The 19,397-nt window shown below is 47.1% G+C and overlaps 5 protein-coding genes and 1 non-coding gene across 6 annotated transcripts; 2 read left to right on the top strand and 4 right to left on the bottom strand.

Moving 5' to 3' along the window:
- Positions 1–505: 505 nt before the first annotated feature.
- On the bottom strand, positions 506–2,351 carry F5147DRAFT_745589 (O-methyltransferase-domain-containing protein; the record flags this gene model as incomplete). Its single annotated transcript, XM_041439761.1, has 11 exons — positions 506–581; positions 633–754; positions 806–876; positions 926–1,022; positions 1,072–1,176; positions 1,224–1,363; positions 1,417–1,477; positions 1,525–1,539; positions 1,597–1,832; positions 1,882–2,062; positions 2,118–2,351. 11 exons carry the CDS (start codon positions 2,349–2,351, stop codon positions 506–508), a joined length of 1,338 nt encoding a protein of 445 aa, XP_041293427.1.
- A 2,465-nt stretch (positions 2,352–4,816) lies between these two features.
- F5147DRAFT_692911 (uncharacterized protein) lies at positions 4,817–6,165 on the bottom strand. The gene is made up of 3 exons (XM_041437219.1): positions 5,969–6,165; positions 5,373–5,907; positions 4,817–5,319 (listed from the first exon to the last, which is right to left on the bottom strand). The coding sequence occupies exons 1-3, from the start codon at positions 6,126–6,128 to the stop codon at positions 5,058–5,060; spliced, it is 957 nt and encodes a 318-aa protein (XP_041293426.1). The 5' UTR covers positions 6,129–6,165; the 3' UTR covers positions 4,817–5,057.
- On the top strand, positions 4,822–4,901 carry F5147DRAFT_t77. Its single transcript has one exon. It is a non-coding gene; the product is annotated as a tRNA-Leu (tRNA).
- Positions 6,166–7,121: 956 nt separating the features above from the next.
- On the top strand, positions 7,122–8,898 carry F5147DRAFT_692905 (uncharacterized protein). Its single transcript, XM_041437218.1, has 6 exons — positions 7,122–7,345; positions 7,396–7,518; positions 7,571–7,632; positions 7,683–7,853; positions 7,903–7,932; positions 7,980–8,898. Exons 1-6 carry the CDS (start codon positions 7,265–7,267, stop codon positions 8,761–8,763), a joined length of 1,251 nt encoding a protein of 416 aa, XP_041293425.1. The 5' UTR covers positions 7,122–7,264; the 3' UTR covers positions 8,764–8,898.
- A 19-nt stretch (positions 8,899–8,917) lies between these two features.
- On the bottom strand, positions 8,918–9,374 carry F5147DRAFT_155331 (uncharacterized protein). Its single transcript, XM_041428315.1, has one exon. The coding sequence runs from the start codon at positions 9,300–9,302 to the stop codon at positions 9,012–9,014; it is 291 nt and encodes a 96-aa protein (XP_041293424.1). The 5' UTR covers positions 9,303–9,374; the 3' UTR covers positions 8,918–9,011.
- A 1,426-nt stretch (positions 9,375–10,800) lies between these two features.
- Positions 10,801–17,258, bottom strand: F5147DRAFT_798539 (ABC protein; the record flags this gene model as incomplete). Its single annotated transcript, XM_041443228.1, has 37 exons — positions 10,801–11,017; positions 11,074–11,135; positions 11,191–11,276; positions 11,323–11,578; positions 11,631–11,646; positions 11,706–11,769; positions 11,820–11,900; positions 11,953–12,154; positions 12,197–12,221; positions 12,275–12,327; positions 12,381–12,453; positions 12,507–12,555; positions 12,609–12,768; positions 12,821–12,904; positions 12,954–13,025; positions 13,190–13,250; positions 13,304–13,406; positions 13,453–13,533; positions 13,582–13,705; positions 13,757–14,158; positions 14,209–14,275; positions 14,329–14,373; positions 14,428–14,541; positions 14,594–14,707; positions 14,757–15,155; positions 15,211–15,328; positions 15,382–15,448; positions 15,502–15,552; positions 15,606–15,750; positions 15,803–15,874; positions 15,971–16,144; positions 16,204–16,338; positions 16,396–16,440; positions 16,490–16,843; positions 16,895–16,960; positions 17,015–17,066; positions 17,116–17,258. Coding segments are annotated over 37 exons (4,326 nt in total), but the record flags the coding sequence as incomplete, so codon positions are not given.
- Between the last annotated feature and the right edge of the window lie 2,139 nt (positions 17,259–19,397).

Below are 19,397 nucleotides of genomic sequence, written 5' to 3'. Positions count from 1 at the left end.
GACAACACGAAACGAAAACAACAATTTGAAGACACGGAGAATGAGGTGAATTCGATCAATTTCTATCTTCTGAACAACTGGCTGAACCTTGTCAAATCGACCTATTGCAGATCGCTGATCAGCCAGTCCGTCTAGACCTCGAGCTGTGTGGTGCGACAAGTACCCCAATATTAATTAATGAGTCCGACTCATGGCCTGGTGACAAGAAACTGTTTGAAGATTTCACAGATAATGATGTGTCTGAGCTAGCGGATTAATGATGTGGCTGGCATTGCACGAACCAGTATCACAGATCGGACGTAGTCGGGAAAAATTTAGGGCGGAAAGGTTTTCCAGATGTACATTGCAGGTATTTGATTCTTTATTTGTTAACACGAATAGCAGTTAGGAAGAGTGAGGCTAGACGTGCATCTGAGGAATAAGGGTGTATCATCGACGCGTATTGTGGTATGTGGCGTGCAGTGTGATATATGTGGATGAACACATCTAATCAGCTCGCGAAATATTATGCGGCAGAATACTCCATGACGCATGATTCAGCAAGGTCCCAGACCTTCTCCAGTTTCAGGCCGGCGACGGTACTGTTCCCAACCAATCAGATGAAACCAAGGCAGTAATCGAACGTTACTCACGTGAGTGCCAGGAAGTCTTGCAATGTTCGCTCCTTTGCGTTGTGGGCGAATAACATAGTCATGTCTTGCTGGTATGAACGTATATTTCCAACACCAAAGTTTGCAAGAAGAGGTTCAGGTGCCTAGGTGCGGGGATGAACAAAGGTGGATGTAGATCAGCAGATATGACATACCGAAGCAACTCCGAGCTCTGAACGTTCTATTCCTGCCTGCTTGCGGCTGAGCTGACGGAGCACGTAGTCATCTAAAATTTGTCAGACTGCGGGACGATGATTGCGCTATATTCAACATACGGATGAGGACGCGGCTGTGTGGACCGAGCGCCTTGCGAATGTTTGAAAGAATGATCGTAGACTCGTTGTCGGGCCAGTCGTGAATGATATTTCTGAGCTGCGGTCACTGTTAACTTCGCAGGTTGTCCCTAGAGTTTAGCACTTACGTAGTAGATGTCCTTACCCTTCACAGGCACTTGTTCGAAGAAGTTCAAGTCCTCGAATTCGACTCTGTCTTCTGCCAGGGCTTCGGGGCATTCTTTCGCCCAGAGCTAGATTCCATCAATTTGGTGACAAGCACATTGGCTTACTGGCTTACGTCTCTCGTCTGGACTAATGCTTCCGGAAGATCGTGGATCGTAATTTTGACGTTTTTGTGCGTTTTAGCCAAAGGCAGAGAAAATGCTCCGACACCTCCTCCAACATCGACGACTGTCGAGTACTTTTCGAATGGGAAATCTATCATCAAGTAAGTATAAAATTATCCCATCTTTGGGTGCTGAAATACTTACGGGCCAGGACGGCGAGGGAGCCCATGATGCCGTTCAGACCTCTCATCGATGTATGATAGGCCTACTAAAGATGTCAGAATGATCGTGCGAAGGGACAAATCTCCCTACCTCGCGTTGGCCGTCCTACGAGTAAATCACATATGAGCAAGGCTTTCTGACGAGCGATATTTAAAAACATACATGCCGCGCCATCCAGTCGAAGATCGTTCCTTCGTTTCCATTTTTGTTAATGGAGTACATCACAGGTGCAACCGTTGGTTCATACGAGTAGGCGATCTTCGGATCTTTGAGTGTTTCATAGAAAACCGATCCTCCCTTGGAAATTAGGTCCACGTGCAGCAAGATCATGTAACTGACAGGATTTTCTTCGAGTAGGATTAGAGACAGTCGGTTGTTGGCAAAAACGTCCGTGTCGACTGGCGCAGTGTGAGAAGAAATCAACCCAGGCAACAAATGGCGCCTTACCTTCGTTGTAGCAACCTCTAGTGGCTAGGAGGCGCATGATCCTGGCCAGTTTCTTTGGCTCTACGTTGATTTTTTTGGCGAGCTCGTTGACGTGAAGACCCTTGGGGTACTTCAACAGAATATCCGAAACACGTTCCCGAGCAACCACTCGCACGCAAGCATGATCATACACTTCGACAAGCTGCGTGCAATCCGATGAGCAAAAGGGAAGTGAATTATACCATCCAAGTTCTCACGTTAATCGCAGTATGGGCAGGTGGAGCGAGTGTCGTGCATATCTGAGCACAAGCACCTTCAAGAGTACGAACGGCACTCTTCAAAGCCACCTGGTCGACCGCACTGTCCAACGGGTGGGGTTCGGCCTGATCGATGGCGGGAGCATCACCATACTGCTCGTACAACGCGATGGCATCTCGTGCGGATGTGTTGATCAGAGTCAGGAGTGCCTCGAGTTTTGCCTTGTTGGCCATCGTCGTAGTATTTGTAGGGAGCTTGCGAAAGAGTGAACAAAGGTGATGGAAGGCTGAGCATCCGATTCGCAAGCCTTTATATTTTTTCCATAGTGGAGCGACTGCAAGCCTTACTTCTTGTGGAGGTGACCTACCCCGGTCATCTACTTGAATAAATTCCACACGCTCAATGGCTTATCACAAGATTAACAATGCAGACCTTCGCGCAGCATCTATTCCCATCACGCTGCCGGACATGAGACTTGCAGATTTCCTTGGCGTACGCCAGAGAAATCAACATGCGTGAATTATTTCTAGTTCTCCTGGGAATTGATAAGATATTGTCGGAATCTTGAAATCCCAAATAGTCTACCGTCGCAGTGCCTTGGTGTGGCTGTCCGTTACGCAGGGTGCCAGCCTACGCCCGATATTTAGCAAGTGAGCGGGATTCTGAACGTCAAGTGCCGCTGAACAACAGTGCTTGAGTTTCGAGTGGTTTCCCAAATTGCAGCGACAGTTGATACTATTTTCATGGAAGCCTGAGGCCGCGGCTATGTCATATAATCTGATACGGCTGAACGGTTCTGCACAAGAAGACGCCCAATTGACATCAAGAAATGTGTGAATATTAACTTTTCAGTCAAGTGCTAACAATACTATCTGTTCTCACTGATTCAATGATGTGTTGGTGTCGACTCTCTGACACACAGTGTGACTGTCCAACATCTCGATGAGCGATAACCGATGGTGTCCGAAACTGGGGCTCGAAGCCTAAGTAGTCTGCTGACTCCAGGATTATTGTAATCTGTTCAGGTTGTAGTGTGTCCGAATGTCGGCTGGTTGAGTTTCACGATAGCTCGGATGATGAGATATCCGACAGGCACGGCTACTGGCAGACTGGCGGTCAGTGATCAATGATGTGAGTTTCGAATGAATTTTGAAATTACGGTTTGGTACACAAAGCCCGTTAAGATGTAGACCCTGGTAGATCGTCGTCAGGAGATCACACTACAGCGAGATAGCCAGGCACCACTGAAAAGACTGTTGCGTCCTGCCATGGAGAAAGGCGCATGGTAACTTGTCAGAATACCATTGATATCGATAATTTTAAACATGAAACAAGATAAGTTCGAACAAGGAACCTACTACTACATGCGTGGCAATTACATGCTGACTCATACTGAAAAGCGGTTAGCAAGCGGTCATGTTGCTCACTAGGTGAGAAAAACTTAGAACATGCCTCCCACCCGATTGTCTTCAAGATCTTTTAAATGATTACTATCTTGTCAAGCGATTGAACTTCTCATGTTACCAGACAGCTACTGGACAGCTCTCGCTAGGTATGTCTCAAACCCCTCATAGTATGAGTATGCTCCGAAGTATGTACGTATACAGACGATAGATTCAATTCGGTCGAAGTCAACCGTGACGCTGATTTTGTCTTTCCTCAATATTGAGATTGGTTTATACACGCAATAGATTATGACGGCGCCGCATGTGCAGATTGTCTGATAGGTACACTAAAATCCCTTTTGTGTACTAGCCACATTGAAGGAGGCGCTGAACGTCAAAACCCGTCTGCACTCGAGTACATCGTCCGTGAAAAAGCCAAAGGCTTTAACTTGCCATCAGCCACTGCTAGAGTCGAAGTTACCTTCCAGAAAGGTGGGACACATCGGTGACCAAGGCAAGTGATTCACAGTCACTTCACCTCCTGCCACTGATAACCTCACTTTCATTGAGCAATTTGAAAGTTTTCCCGACATCATGGATGGGCCGCAATGATCAGGAACCCTCGATTTATTCGATAAGGCTCGGTGCTAATGGCGTTGGTTCCTGTGCTAAGCTCTTACTGACCTGGGCATCCGTCACGGACTCGCCTATACCCCTCCAAGCAGAAACAACGTTACACAGATAAGCATCTGTCGTGGATGTCAACGCTGGTTTCAATATCAGCCTTCCACTTATCCACTTCTAAGAACGCTAGAAGCATCCGGACGAGTACAGCTCCGCCTTTCCCGGGCTTTTCCCACTTCCTAAAACGTCTGGTTTTGAGAGTACTGCTTCAACGCCGGTTTCGCCGAACTCTGCTCAGCGATGGTTACACCGTCTTTGTGAGTTCATTTACTCCGGTGGCGTTGCAATTGTGTTTCAGCCAAGTATATAGCCTTGGGAGATGCGAAGTGGTGAGCATGTTACATATTTCATTCATGTAGAATATCTCTGGAAACTGATTTGACTTTCTGAATCTGGTCGTGCTTTCAACTCGGCCACGATAATATATCATAGGGAGTCACCGATCCGTGGGGTCTTGTCTGATGAACTTGCACCTTAGGTGGCGTTGGTCGGGGATACTGTTTGTGGTCTCGGTACCTGGATCTCGTACAACGGCGGACATCGAAGGTTCTGTCGTGAGTCTGGCGTGGGAGGCGGCCCTGGTTTATGTGAGCCTTGTTGCTTGTAGTGCTCATGGGGACAGTGATCACCACATGGCTAGATGGCCGAGCGGTCTAAGGCGCTGGAATCAGGATCCAGTCCGAAAGGGCGTGAGTTCGAATCTCACTCTAGTCAAATACTTTTTTGTCTATGGTGGGAGTCATCCTTTGAATAGGGCACACTGGGGTAACGTGTTGAAGATCGAAACAAATACATAAATGTGTGAGCCAAAAAAAGTGTATGGTGAGTAGTAGTATTCTAGTTGGAGGTATAACACTGTAGGCAAAGTTATTAAAGGTCCGAAGTGGTGTCAGAGTCTGGAGGCCCTTCCTTCCATTTCTCCCACATCTTTCTGCAAACCGTGCTCGCAAGGACAAAGGGATCGGGCGTCCTTGCCTTTTCCCACATGCGGACAGCGAGTTCAGCATGGGCGCCCGATTCAAAACTACGTTGTAAAGTGGTCAAAACCTTGAAGGATGGTGAAAGAAGGTCGTGGATTGGTTCCAACAAAGGGGTAAGGGGAGGAGGTAGTTTTACTAAAGTAGACTCTTGCCTGGAATAAACACGATTAAGCTTGATTTGCGATTAATGCCGTAAGTGACTCACCATGGATGTCTGGCCTCTTGCTTAGGGAACAACTGTCCATCGACTGGATATGGCGTGCCCTCGAGCTGGATGTTGTCTCCATCTGTAGGCGTGTTGTGAAACTGTTCCCCTGATTGTCTCTGATGTTCTGCCCAATAATCGTCCCACTGCTTCTGCACCTCGTCCTTGTGGCGCTGCCAATGATCCTGGTGATCCAAATCCCACATCATGAGGTCCAGTCTCTCCTGCGTTGCCCACCGACTCCGACTCGTCCAGAGGTACCAGCCCTCTTCCCAATACCGTATGTCATCAGACTTGGGTGTTGATAAGTTGTCTACATTAGGCTGGCCCTCAGGTGGAAGGGGGTAACCGTATTCCTTTTGAGCAGCTTTCTCCTTTAGTGCATCATCGTGTGCGATCGCTGTTCTAACTTCATGAGCAAAGACCCTGCGGAAGCACACTGAACGACACATCGGTTCACGGCCCTCGGTGCGTCCACGGGTAGTCTGAGAGCAGTACGAAAAGCAGCGCTCATCGGTCTGTGGTGAAAACTTTCCTGTAAAAGCACGGATGATATTAAACTCGGATCTAGGAAATAGAGAAGATTGGCAGCTTGCCAGAGGGGTGCCGAGTCACTGAAATAGAGGGAAGTGGCCACATACTTGAGCGGCTTTGCGGTTCCTTGCGCGTAGTGGATTGAGTGGCAGTATTATGAGGCAGCTCCTTTCCAGTAGAATCCTTATTTTCTGCGTCCGGAGAGTCCATTGGGTTACTCATAGGAGTACACGGTGACAGTCGGTTAACAAGGGCTTTGGTGCATGAGTCTCGCAGCCCCGTATCGGCGACTCGGCAAAATTAGGTTCGGAGTTTCAATTATGCCCATAACAGAAACGATCACAAAATTTTGTCCCTTCAACCGCATCGTCTGAAGATTCGCTGTCGCAGCACACGCACGGAAAGGTTTTACTTTCTTCTTTGGCTGCGGGGAAAGTCCCCGGAGAAACAGGGTTATACCTCCTCGTTCGCAATGGAAATCTCCCAGCTCTAAGAGCGCTGCGGGGAACGAGACTGGTTGGGAAGGTCGATTTACTGGGCTTGTTGCCATCAGGCTCAGGACTAGTTCCGCTTGCCTGCCCTGTTGCTTTCTTGACTTCGAGTGCTCTTCTAACTGCACGGCTATGCGAAGATATGAGCCTGGTCGTGTTCGAGTATCTTGGAAGACGGTTGGCGCTTCGTTGCTCATAGACATAGTTATGCGATTGTCGACACTGCTTCTGGCATGTCATCAACTCAATGGGGCTCACTCTCATTCGATGTGGTTTCCTGCCTTTGGGCGTTATTTTTTGACCTTCCGAACGTTTGCCGTTCGACCCATTTGATTCTGTGTGGGTTTTAATTATGGTGAGTAACTGTTTCGTCTTGGTTGATTTATGATGTTGGTTTTTTCGTTGAATTTCTTCAGGGAGTTGACCTCTTTCGAGGGTGTGCTCCACAACTTGACATCCCCTGACATTCTTTGTCTTCTTGAAAACTTGTTTCTGATTCGTCCTTTGTTAGATGCAGATCATGGGCCTTTCATCGGACAGCCAGAGTTGTAAACAACGTATTGTAGGTCTGGCTCGTATGTTTGTTGTCTATGTAAATTATAGAGTTTCGGTGAAGACGTTGCACCTTCAGAAAATTGTTTGTGACCAAATGGAGTAAAATTTTTGCAGTTGCTACAATGTTTGTTCTGCGGTAAGTACACAGCGTCATCAAGTGCAAACGCGACAACTTTAGTTTTTATCTACCGTGGTCGGTGGTTCTTTGATCGACAATGACATGAGGCAAGGAGTATAAATCGATATGAATCATTTGATCCTCTTGCTTCATAAATCTCTCGATAGCATATTCAGTGGCGGCAGCAAATACTGATGTCCAACGCGAGCCTGCAAGAGATTCTCGCGCGCTACTCTGATCCATCTCAAAACCCATACGTGCAAGTCCGATCACAGGTGCGTAGTGCACTTCTCTGAAGAAATACACTGACACCTTGACTTTTCAGACGCCCGAGCCGAGTTCATCGCAGCATGTGGCGCAAACGCTACATCCTGGATTTAACGTGTCCTTACTAGGCACTCCTTCCGCTAACCAGTGGAAAGCAAGATGGAAGCTAGATATGACAGTGGTCAGTAACATATCAGCTTTGTGGCGTCGTGTGCTAAGGCGCCACATCGCAGTTCGAGAAACCCCTGCAGGTGCTAGACTCTAGAGGATGTTATATCCAGTTTCCGGCTTCGAGGTCGGTTTATCACGATGAAAGGTCCTCATGAGTTCTGATCAGGCCTGCAGGACCCATTCACAGTCATGCGTGCAGCAGGTTCTGCCAGAGCATGCCAACTCTGTCAAGTCTTCATGCTACACAGATGAGAATTTAGGTGCCGTGCCAACCCTTGCGCACGATGCTGCACCTGTGAATCATACACGATCAGTTCCCGATGTTCCACACATGCTCTCTTCCCAGTAGGTGTTGTTATTCACGTGGATAGAGACAATCTCACAGCAGTTCTAGATCCTATGTTTCCCAAAGGTTCTGGTCCAAGTAGGTGCCGTTATTCACGCGCATACTCAATCTGACATCAGTTCTAGACATCAATCAGACTCTGAAGCTATCGAGGAGACATTGAGTGTCCCGGCTCTTACCCTTGACGTGCAGTCTTCCGCGTCTGGCAGTCATGTAGACCCTATCGCTATCGCCAATGAATCAGATGCATCGTTCATGCTAGATCTATATATGCCGACAATGATAGACCCAACAACGGAGAAAGAGAAAAGGGGAACATATGAGGAAAAGGCAGACTCAAGAAGGGAGGCAGGGAACAGGGAAGCAGAAAAATTGGAGATAGAAAGAATGGAGATACAAGAAATGGAGTTGACAACCAGGGAGGCAGAGACAAGGGAAATCGAACGAATAGAAATAGAGAAACCGGAGATAGAGAGCCAGGAGTCTACAGTGGCCAACGAGGCAGGGACAAAGAAAGAACCACGAGTGTCTCCAGCCACGAATACCTCAAAACTCCTTCGAATAGAGCGCAAGCTTAACAAGAAGGATCTCTTCATGGGCTGGTACAAGTCCAGGGGCTCATCAGAGCTTCGGTACCCGCGCGAGTGCATAGCACCCAAGATCGGCGATGTCTATGTCCACTCTTGCAAGAAAGAGGGAATTCCAAAGTTTCAGCTATGGGTGCGACAGATCAACCGTGGGATGACCATCTGGGTCAAAGCTCACATTTTCCACATACACCCCAAATTACTCGACCGCAGATTAACGCTGGCGACGACAGGAGAACCCTACTGGTCAACGAGACTTTCGCTTTCGGCTTCGGGAAGTCGGGAGAGAGCTGGCAAGATTGCAGACATGATTCTGTATTGACTAGCCTGGTGGCTTGGTCCTGCAGACGGTACTACTTTACATTAGTGCTGACACAGACGATAATCCCATACTACAATACTACTATCCTCAGGCAGTCTAGGGACCTTGTACGATTACTGTTGACTTACTACGATCTTCACTTGATTTTCTAGGTGTAGCGATGTGCAAATGGTGACTTCATATCTAAGTTTGGAGACGTGCCACTAGCACACAAGACGACTTGTAAATATGTCGTTCAAGACGTTTATTTACCCACATGTCAAGACTGTTGGAAACCCAAACGTTTCCCTGGAAGCATGGCAGGTTTGTAAACCCTCAAAAGGACGACCCGTCCCATGTCGTACGCCTTTGCTACTCGGGATAGCAGTCGGAAACTTCTGCTGACGAAAGAAAGAGGCACGTAAAAAGCTTCTCACTTCACTAGGTCTGCCTTCGTAACTGGACTCTACGTCGACTGTATCTGGTAACCATCGTGGAATCACTGCGCATTCCCATATAGGGGTAATGGTCGCTGCTTCAAAGCCGATAAGACCAGTCATTCAAACTGTATCCGCATCTGTAAAGAGTGCCAATCCGCTGAAGATGGAATCCCTTGGTACTGCTTGATGAGTCACTTGCTTAGCTATAAAAACATACTCCTTGTTGTGGATGACTCCCACTCACTTCTGCCCGTAAATTGCTCCAAGAACATCCAGACATGGTGGAGGATCGACATCTGTTGGGATTGACACTTGATGAGATGCGTGTGTCGGGAACACGAACAATGTCATTGAGAGCACGGCAAAATGGTGTGCCAATAATGGGCTTAACGACGAAGTGGAGTGAAAAAGGGCTCAAGGAAAGAGATCTCACTCTTCCCGATTGTAGAGCGAATATCCAGAAGATGGTGTGTAACCTGATCACGGTCTTTCCTATCTCCAGTTCTGACTGGGAGAGGTACCTTTATCTTAGTAAGTGCGTGGGACATGAGTGAGACAAGACAAGTTGGGTTTTTCGCGACCTACTTTTTCACGTATTACGCCCAAACATTATTCGACGTATCAGAGTCCCATGAATAGATTCGTGGGACAGGTACTACCATCATGAGTGCAGCAGTGACCTCGCAAGTCGCCACTTTTTGCAAAAAAAAATTGAATGATCTTCGATACCAGCATGGATAAGATATATTTGTCGCACCTCCAAATCCAGCTTAGCCTTCGTAGACAAGAAAGAGGCTACCCGAATTCATTGACATGACATCAAAAAGGGTGTCATTACGGGATATGATCATATAACCATTTACCCATGCTTGAATATCGAGTAATAAGTTGTACCAGGTAGATGTCAGACGTACCCTGTGATAATCTTTATCAGTCAGCTTCTGCAGCCTGACTTGTCAAGAAGCGGTTCATTAACGACCCTCGAACTTGTCGTCGTTCGCCAGTTTGTTGAAGATCCACGTTTGATATATCCCGAATGGTACATGCAGATTCTTTTTTTTTATTTAGAAAATGGCGTTGAAATGAGGTCACATTTCAAGTTGCTTTCGATAATATGGCCGTACTACACAGAGTAAAGCATGGAAATTTCAATGGATGGTCACCGACGGTGTAAGATCTGATTTGAAAGGACTCACCTAGTGGACCGTGGGAAAGGTTGAAAGATGATCCTCTTCAAGTTGCAGGACACTTAGCCTGAGCTTCACCTTTGGCTACGGATAGTAATCGTCGCTCCCACTGGTGACTGGGGGTTCGTTGGTCCATGTCTCAATCCGATAACCCATAGGCGCATCTGTCCAGGACGCTACTTTGCCGATCTCTCTCTATGGGCTGCCACAGTTTGTATGTTGTCCACTGTTCGGATCACGAAAGCCAAAGACTCGGAAGGCAAAGATATTCCAGTGATTTAGGAGCATAGTACTGGTCTCGCTGTGTTATCAGGACTCTTGTGGCATTCCTTATTGATCTGATCCTGAGTTATGATGATACAGCACTGTTACAATGTAATACTAGCCCCCAAGAATTGAAATGTAGCTCGAGGAGCTAATAAGTTGATTTTGCAACGAGAGAAGCATAGTAAAGTTTATATGTATTATCTGCGGAACACACAACAGTATGGGGCCTTACCAACATGAAAAAAAATCAGCATGAAACTCCGTCATTGTTCAAATCCCTCTACTTGTCTCTATATCTTTCAATGAGATATTGCTCCTCTCACACATTCTGCGGAAAATTCCACCCTCCATTTTGAAAAGATTGGATGGTGTGTCAAATTCCTTCCAGAGGGTGTTAGTTGGTAACGGCTGAAAGACGTGTTCAAACATCAACCTACTGCAACAAGGCCAGCATCAAGGACCAGAATCCGGTCGTACGAAATGATAGTTCGAAGTCGGTCTAAGGTACCATTAGTTTCCAGTATTGTACCGAGTTCAAAAATGAGATAACGTACGAGCAATACAAAGTAGTGTGCGATCCTGAAATTCCGTTTGGATTGTGTGTTGAATCTTGTTATCAGTATCGAGATCGACAGAGGCTCTAAAAAATCAACACCACACGTCCAGGAGAAGAGCATATAACTAACGTGGCCTCATCAAGCACAACAACTTTGCAGTCTTTCACTAGAGCACGAGCTAGACTGAGTAGAGATCTCTCCCCAACACTGAGGTTCGCTCCCTCGCTTTCGATCGTGCTGTCAAGGCTGTGGCGTCCGACGCCATCAATGGAGCATGACTGTTTCGAAACGATGCTAGAATCAAACAGACAAGACCGTTGCAGCACATCCCACAGCTCCACGTCACTGTGATGGGAAAGTGGATCCAGGTTCGAGCGTATGGTCCCTGGTAATTTTTAAGCGATTCAAATAAGAGTATGTAGATTTACGACACTAACCGCTAAATAGAAGAGGCTATCGAATTTGTACATTAGTCCTTCCTGTGTTAGCTTGTGCATGGGAACTTTACAAACATCTTGTGGGATAATGGAAATCTTGGAGCGGAGATCTTTAAGACCAATTGTAGATATATCGACACTGGAAGCGGTGAAAACCAATATATTTGTCACGAGGGATAATCGACGTACCCATCAATGGTGATTGAACCGCCAGACAACTCAACAATTCGAAACAGTGCGAGCATCAACGAAGATTTGCCAGCACCAGTCCTGAAGGAGTATCACCTTAGCACACTTGCGTAGATCCGACAAACTAGCTCACCGTCCCACAACGCCTATCTTTTCGCCTCCCCTGACCTTGACTGAGATTCCCTTCAATACATTGGGAAGGCCTGGCCGATATGCCATTTTAACGTCGTTGAATTCGACCGCGCCATGTTCGGGCCATTGCGCTGAGGGCTTTCGTTCTTCAATCTCATGGGGAGCCTCTTGAGGCATCGTGTCGCTTGCGACGTACTGTACCACTGCGAGGTGTAAGCGAGATATCATCAAAATCAGTGGCTCACATCGTTCCACTGCATTCATGTAATTCTGAGGCAAACGACGATTGAGTAGCCTGTATCAGAAGATAAGGAACGCCTCACCTCAACGTCTGCTGTTTGTCTGGTTAACTGGCTACATGTTTGTGACAGGATGGCTTTGATATAAAATTTATCATGTATACTTTAGTGGCGACATCGGGAGACTCACTGGTATACGTCAGTACCAACCCTATCTGGGCTGCGTTTATCCCGGAGACGTCCATCACCGCTAGAAGAGCAACCTAGTATTTGTTGAACGTGAGGTCACGGTTTTGATCATTTAATAGATGCCTACAAGGAAGATTAATGTGCTTCCCATAACGTCCAGCCTTATTGCAAGCCATCTGAGAGAAACTAATGAACCAACAAACGCCAAGATATGTATAAGGTAACTCACCTCTGGTTCGTAATAACGAGGTATAGAGCTCTGTCCTCCAGATCAACGTAGTATCTATTGGCGGCAATGAACCGCTTCATTTCTCCGTAGCTTCGGATGGTAGGAAGTCCTGTTAAAGTCTCCGAAAAGTGGGCATACAGAAGAGAGCGAAGCATAGAGTCTGATGACCAATATCAGCAGCATATTTCTAGGTCAGAAGCAGTATAACAAACCCAGGCGTTTAACCTCACGAGCACTGGCTCGATAGAACGCAGCGAAGTAGCTATAACCAAGAGCGATGAAGAACACAACAATAACTAGACAAGCATGAATCATATCCTTGCAAAATGATGTCTATTTACTGACCAAAGTATGGTTCAAGGATAGAAATGATGGCGATAGAGCTCATAAGGGTGGACAGCGTATAGACAACTGGATCTCCATAGTCAGTGTCTATAAGCAAAGTGTGCGGCTGACATACGCCATCTCATCGACTCTGGATCATGCATGAGTAACATTTCACCGTGCGGTGACAAATAACGCACGTGGTAATTGATTGTCAATACCTGAGCAAAAAGTTTCAGCAAAGCATAGCAAAACACAATCAGTGAGATGCTGACTATCGATATCTTTGCCAAAAATGCTCAAGATTCGGCCCACAGGCTACAGGGGTATATTATGCATCTATTTGGGCGCTTCCATACACAATCACTCACTGTAGTCTCGAAGAAGGACATTGGTGCATGAAATACATTACGTACGGACCTGTGGTGCAGGTTTTGAGATACATAGGAAGAAATGATATCCATTCCAATACAACTGCATTGAATGAGCGTGCCGTCATCTGTGGTGGGAACCGACTTACGGGAAGAATGTGAAGATTGCTTGAGCAACCCCTAGACAGCCATACAGCGTCTGATAGAACGAGTTTGGTCGTTCGAATTTACTACGCAAGGATTTTAGAGAGGGACCAAGTCGATAAAAAGACACTGACTCGCTCTCCCACCAAACTAGCACGTACGAATTCAAGATGAGGCTTCCTTGCATCGCAAGGACGAAGAGAAGAAGTAGAGGACCTGTTATTGAAGCGCGTCCCGCAACCAAATAGGTCCAGTATACTGTAAAACTGCTTCAGCCTCGGGAAACCCTTCAGATGAGCTTGATCGCACCTCCCCAGATCACAGAGCCCGTCGACCGCCTCTCTTTGGAGATCAAGCGACCTTCAAGTTTGCCATTGCCAGTAGCCTCTTTTCTGGCTTGTTCTGACTTCAACTTCACATCCTCGACGGTAATGCCTGTTTGCGGAATGACTTCCTCTGCCTGGCCATCATCATTCTCCTCCGACACATGACCACCGAACTCCAGGTTCAGACGCGCAAAGTCTCCACCGCGGGAGATTAATTCCTCGTAAGTCCCGCTCTCTGTAATGATGCCATTGTTCAGAGTATAGATATAATCTACTTGGGAGAGGAAGTGGATCGCATGAGTGACTAGAATGACGGTAATGCCACGATTTCGCAGGGCACCCACGATGGCATCTTGGAATAACGATTTTCCGACGTGAGCATCCACTGAAGGCATTCGTCAGCATGACAGACATAAGATAAACAACATTGCTCACCTGCCGAGAGCGGGTCATCAAGGATGGCAACTTCAGGGGCAAAGTACAGAGCACGAGCAAGGTTGACCTGAGTGGAAAATCAAATTCGAGTCCTATCACGGAGAGATGCCATGAACTCACCCGCTGCTTTTGGCCACCGCTGAGATTGATTCCCTTTTCTCCAATCTGAAATAGAGTATAATATAAACAGTGTTATCAAGTTGGATTCATCCGCCATACCTCAGTCAAATCCCCATCTGGGAGCAGTTGGAGATCAGGAAGTAGACAAGCGATCTCAACAACGCGCCAGTATCTGTCTTCCTCGAAACTTTGGCCAAAAGTGATATTATCACGCTGGGGTAAAATATCAGATGTATTCGCTCTTCGAGAGCGACGCTATGCTAACCAACGTAGTATTCTGGATCCATGCGGTCTGCGGGCAATAACCAATGCGTCCGCCAAACGAGACATGCCCAGAGACCTTCCTCATATCTCCTATTAGACCTTGCAATAAACTAGACTGTTCATGTGTCAGTAGTCGTTTTAAGTATCTCATTCGAGAAGATTACCTTGCCGCTTCCGACAGGCCCGACTATAGCGATGAGCTGGCCTCGTTGGATGGTCATGGTCACATTCTTTACCTTAAAGAGAGGGGCTTCATTTCCAGGAGCGGGCTTTTCCATCTTCATGTCCTCCGTCACGCTCCTGTCCTTGCCCTTTGGTGAACTGCCGTCGCCGGGTGCGCCAGTCTTCAAGCTCAAAGCATGACCAGAATCTTTCGCGAACGACTCCCACTCAAACGTCGCATCCTTCACCAGAAGCGCAGGTTCTTGGCCCTTGTCGATCATAAGTGTATCTCCAGAAATAAGCTCTGCGTGGAACACGTGCGTAAGCCGCTGAATCGCGCTAGATGCATCAGGGATAGCCGATAGAGCGCGAGGCATGAAGAGCATCGGTTGCCTGAGAAGCTATTCATCGATAGATCGGGTGCATGTTTATGTACGCTGCGGGACACGACCTCACCTGGAACAAACTCAACGAACTGAATATGATGGCAACGTTGAAGTTGTGTGCCGTAAGGGTGTACGTGACGAAAGCTAGTGTAGCGGCGAGGACTGGGACCGAACAAGCGAGTGCCAAGCTGGGTGGATTGGCATCAGCAGGCGTCGCCATGCTATCACCATCTAGACTTACTTCGCCGAATTCGCGTGAAGAATCCATCGAACACCACGCAGTTCCTTCTTTCGAAGCTCAAATATTTCTAAGTAGCGTTCGTGAGCATGCTGCTGATATTCCTCGACTCAGCATACTTACTTTGAAGGAATGGGATCTCGTATGAGAAATATTTGACAACGCGTATGGCCCCTGTGCATCTCTTCAGTATCCTTGCACGTCCCAGAAGCCCCAAGTTTACGTACCAAGTACCTCTAGCAAGACCTTGGCTCGCTGATCAGTCCATTTCATGGACTCTAAGCGAATACGGTGCTGCAGTGCCATTGACTGCTGTTGGAGTGGAATCATGAGGGCGAATAGCGAGAAACCAGCAAGAGCAGATGGCCCAAGCTAGTTTTCACGCGCAGTTAGAACAGACCGAAGTCTTCGTAATACAACAAACCTGGATCAAGAGAATGCTCAAACAAACTATGATTTGAATAGGCGCGGTCCAGGCTTGACAACAGTAAGTTATCTCAAAATATGAATGGCACTAGTTCCATATACTGACCCATGTGCTGGTGGCGAGATTAGTCAACAACGTGCGCATACACTTTAGTATGTGACTCACCAACCATTGAGCAGCTGCATCAATCCTGCTCACGTCTGTCGAAATATGATTGACCAACGCGGCGTTGCTGAGTTTGACACGTGCTTTGCCCGTGAGGTTTACTCCACGCTCATAAATGCATGTTATCAGTGCGGCCCTAGCCAGTACGCCTGTCGACATTGAACGCCAATAGAACTTGGAATGCGTAAGCTGAGCCGAGCTCATCTTCAAGTCACAAAGTTTCACAGACAAACCTGGTGGTTGCAAATGCTGGCCGTCAAGGTAAGCGCAAAGAGCCCAATAGCCATGGCAATACCACGACCAATATTAGGTACAGGTTCTCCGGCAGTAGTTGCAGCAGAACGCTCCTCCGCAAAAACGATGATTTGCTGTAGGGAAGAACAAATATCAGAGGTTACCACAACCAAACACAGGTTGCTGTTTACCCGAAGGACGACAGGACCCATGAGCTGTATCGTATCGCCAAAGACCTGAATCATGTCATAAATTATTGTCATAAAAGCAATTCAGGAGGAAGACCCATGCCTTGAATGCACCTCCTATCCAGAACATACTAAGAAAGACATCATTCAAGGCCCAAGTAAGACTGGCCTCTTTCCTCCCAGCGGATTCTCGCCAATGTTGCTGAAACGCTGCACGTCGCTCAGACCAATTCGTGCCTTGTTTCCTGGAAATTGCACTGAAGGCCCAGCCCGTACGCTTGAAGAGAGATGGTCTGAGTTCTCCACTCTCAAGACGTGCATTCCAGTCGGCTGCTGCCCTAATACGCCGCTGCCATGCAGCTTCAAGTTTGGCAGCAAGGACGGCTGACTCTCTGGATGTGTCTAGTTTGTATAAATCAGACGCTTGTAATGTACGTTGATATCCGAGAACCTAGATAGATGCGTCAAAATAGTATAGGTTGAAATCGGGGTTCAAACAAACCATTATACCCGTTACCCAGGAGTACGTGAGCTGAGAAAAGATGGAAGCGTTGGCCAAAGGCGTTAGCTGTAGATCACTGAGTTGTTAGGAGGAAAAAATCAGCATAGAGGGTTCGCGCACCGCTGCATCCTCCAGAGACAGGGGAGCTGGACATGGCGGGTCCTTAGGTAACCTGATCGCGGCTCGATGAAGGACATCACTTGTAAAATAGCTTCGCTTACCACAACTGCCACCATTTTTGACGAAATTTGGTATATCCCTTGCCAGTATCAAGTTGGAGGCGTAAAGGTCGGAGGTCAGTTGCGTTAACCTCCACGATGTCTTCTTTTTTGTCCTGCAAAGATTCTTCTGATCGTTGAGAAGTCATACAGAAAGAAACTAGAACAGCAGATACTGGGCAAATGAATGGCGACTTATTAAGAAAGGCTAGGAGAATGGTTCCGTATGATACATTACCCGAGATCTGCGTGGCCTGCAAAGGCGTCAATGAGCCTCGCCGTCACCTGCCAGTTGTAAATTCTACTACTCGGTCATAGCAGATGCTTCGCATCGAGTACTCGGATCAAGCTAAGCCCCGGCTCTACTGCATAATTGAAGTTCTACGTTGCGATAGCCCCCATTAACATATCGCCGAAAAAAGTTTGTTTTCATACACGTACCGTGACGATGCCAGCAGGGCACAGAGTCGCAGACTGGTCTTGCAAAAATCTGTTTTTAAAGTCGAAAGAGGTTGTGTCGTATTTCCCTTCATATTCCCCTTCATATTCTTGATTGATTCTGCCTTGATTTTGATTTGGGAACTTCCAAAGGTTTGCGCCGGGTTTGAAATTGTCCGCCCTCCCTTGCTGGCAGCCCCCGCTGGCCATGAACAATGAGTGGAACACGGTCTCTGACATCATCTCTCTCTGGGTTTCTCAGCCTTCGATAAGCGGGTCCTTTATCTTTGAGTCCACCCTTGACGTGGCGCCGATGGACAACATGTTGACGACGTAACATTCTGGAGATGGACATCAATGGAATCAGTGAATGGTATGACGATAATCTCTGTGACCGGCAATAATAAAGAAGGAACGATGTGTTTCCCCTGAGTTGTCGCCGGGCTTCAGAAAACTATACACGAGCGACTTGAATTTTGCTTGAAGTTACTAGCGAAGTGAATTGCCTTTCGTGGTTTGTTTGTTCGTGTTGAAAACAAAAGCCAAGTTGCTAAACTCATCCATACGTTTAAATTTTCTTCCTCGGACAATTTTCATATATACGAACCATTTCACAGTGGAACAGCCTACATGTTCAAACGGCTCGTCGAGGCCTCAAGTGGGACTTATATGCAGCGGCTGAGCGCCGTACGTCTACCAATGTGAGCGCTCGCTTAGTACACAGGGTTCAGGATCAAACTGTGAACATAAATGGAGGCCTCCCTCAGATTGTGACAGCTTATATTTGTGGGCAACGAAAAATATGGCAGGAGTTGTTGGGCAACCCACCCTCCTCAATGCCAAAGCTTAACACCGATGCCATGTCAAGTGATATCGTGTACTGGGATGACACATCATGCATCATCATTCGCCCAACATCAGCCAGCTTTATAAAAGTTCACCGGGAGCTGTTGAACAAACGTTCCATCCGCGAGCTTTTCATATTAAGCTTTCGCAGTGCATGTATCCATGGAGTATCGTGATTTGTACTTTTGCAAAACGTGTCAGTTCGTCATAGATCTCCCCGGTGTTCCTCATGGGATGAAGAAACACGTGGAAACCTTTGTCAGGCCTTTGTGATCTGGTCTCTCATGCCACATGCTTTACTCATTATGGATTCAATGCATAGATACGGAACTCTGCCAGAGGATTGCCATTTAGCGCCTTTTTTGCAGGTTCTAACCTTGTTCGGGAAGTACTTTTTGAAATCGGAAAGGAACGACTTGTGCGTAGCTCGGATCTTTCTGTTGACATGTTGAGTGGATGCAGAGCTACTGGTACTATGTATAGTGACTGGACAGTTGCTGGGCGATCACTCCCTACATAGGTATCGCAGCAAAGTTCCTGAACGAGGATTCTCAGCGGATTCGGATTCGCCGATGCACGACAAAATCATATACGTGTCTTAGGTAAAATAGGGTTTATTTATAATCCAAGTTTACACGTCGAAATCCTGTCCCCGTTATACATCTCAAGTCCGTTTCAACTTTACACTCCTTCCTACTTACCATGGTACTCCACGTGCAATCTCGCGCTCTCTGGAATCGATGCAGTCTCCGAAGATACCGTCCCAGGGTTTAGGCACAAAATATCACCGCCCTACGTTGAATCAATTCGTCGAGACAGCTGCCTATCGCACTGCTAAGTCTGCGATGTTACGTTCTACTTATTCTGATCGATGCATGATGTGGCTGCTACATGTGTCGTCGAGACGATAGTTGTGATACCGAAAGGTGTGTAACAAGTTCACTCAGCTGCTCAAATAACAAAAACCGAACATGATTTTAACCTGAAAGGGATAGTTAACC

The sequence above is a fragment of the Suillus discolor genome, assembly GCF_016758755.1.
Source record: "Suillus discolor strain FC423 chromosome Unknown F5147scaffold_24, whole genome shotgun sequence".
In the NCBI taxonomy this organism is placed as follows: domain Eukaryota; kingdom Fungi; phylum Basidiomycota; class Agaricomycetes; order Boletales; family Suillaceae; genus Suillus; species Suillus discolor.
Note: the sequence above shows the minus strand (reverse complement) of the source record. Positions and strands in the feature narration are given on the sequence as shown.

Coding starts and splice junctions, on each gene's coding strand:
- F5147DRAFT_692905 (XM_041437218.1), top strand. CDS start 7,265: ATGTCCAACGCGAGCCTGCAAGAGATTCTCGCGCGCTACTCTGATCCA. Junction 7,519..7,570: donor GGAAGCTAGATATGACAGTG/GTCAGTAACATA, acceptor GCCACATCGCAG/TTCGAGAAACCCCTGCAGGT. Junction 7,933..7,979: donor TCCCAAAGGTTCTGGTCCAA/GTAGGTGCCGTT, acceptor CATCAGTTCTAG/ACATCAATCAGACTCTGAAG.
- F5147DRAFT_692911 (XM_041437219.1), bottom strand. CDS start 6,128: ATGAGTAACCCAATGGACTCTCCGGACGCAGAAAATAAGGATTCTACT. Junction 5,908..5,968: donor AGTGACTCGGCACCCCTCTG/GCAAGCTGCCAA, acceptor GTGCTTTTACAG/GAAAGTTTTCACCACAGACC. Junction 5,320..5,372: donor CAAGAGGCCAGACATCCATG/GTGAGTCACTTA, acceptor TGTTTATTCCAG/GCAAGAGTCTACTTTAGTAA.
- F5147DRAFT_155331 (XM_041428315.1), bottom strand. CDS start 9,302: ATGACTGGTCTTATCGGCTTTGAAGCAGCGACCATTACCCCTATATGG.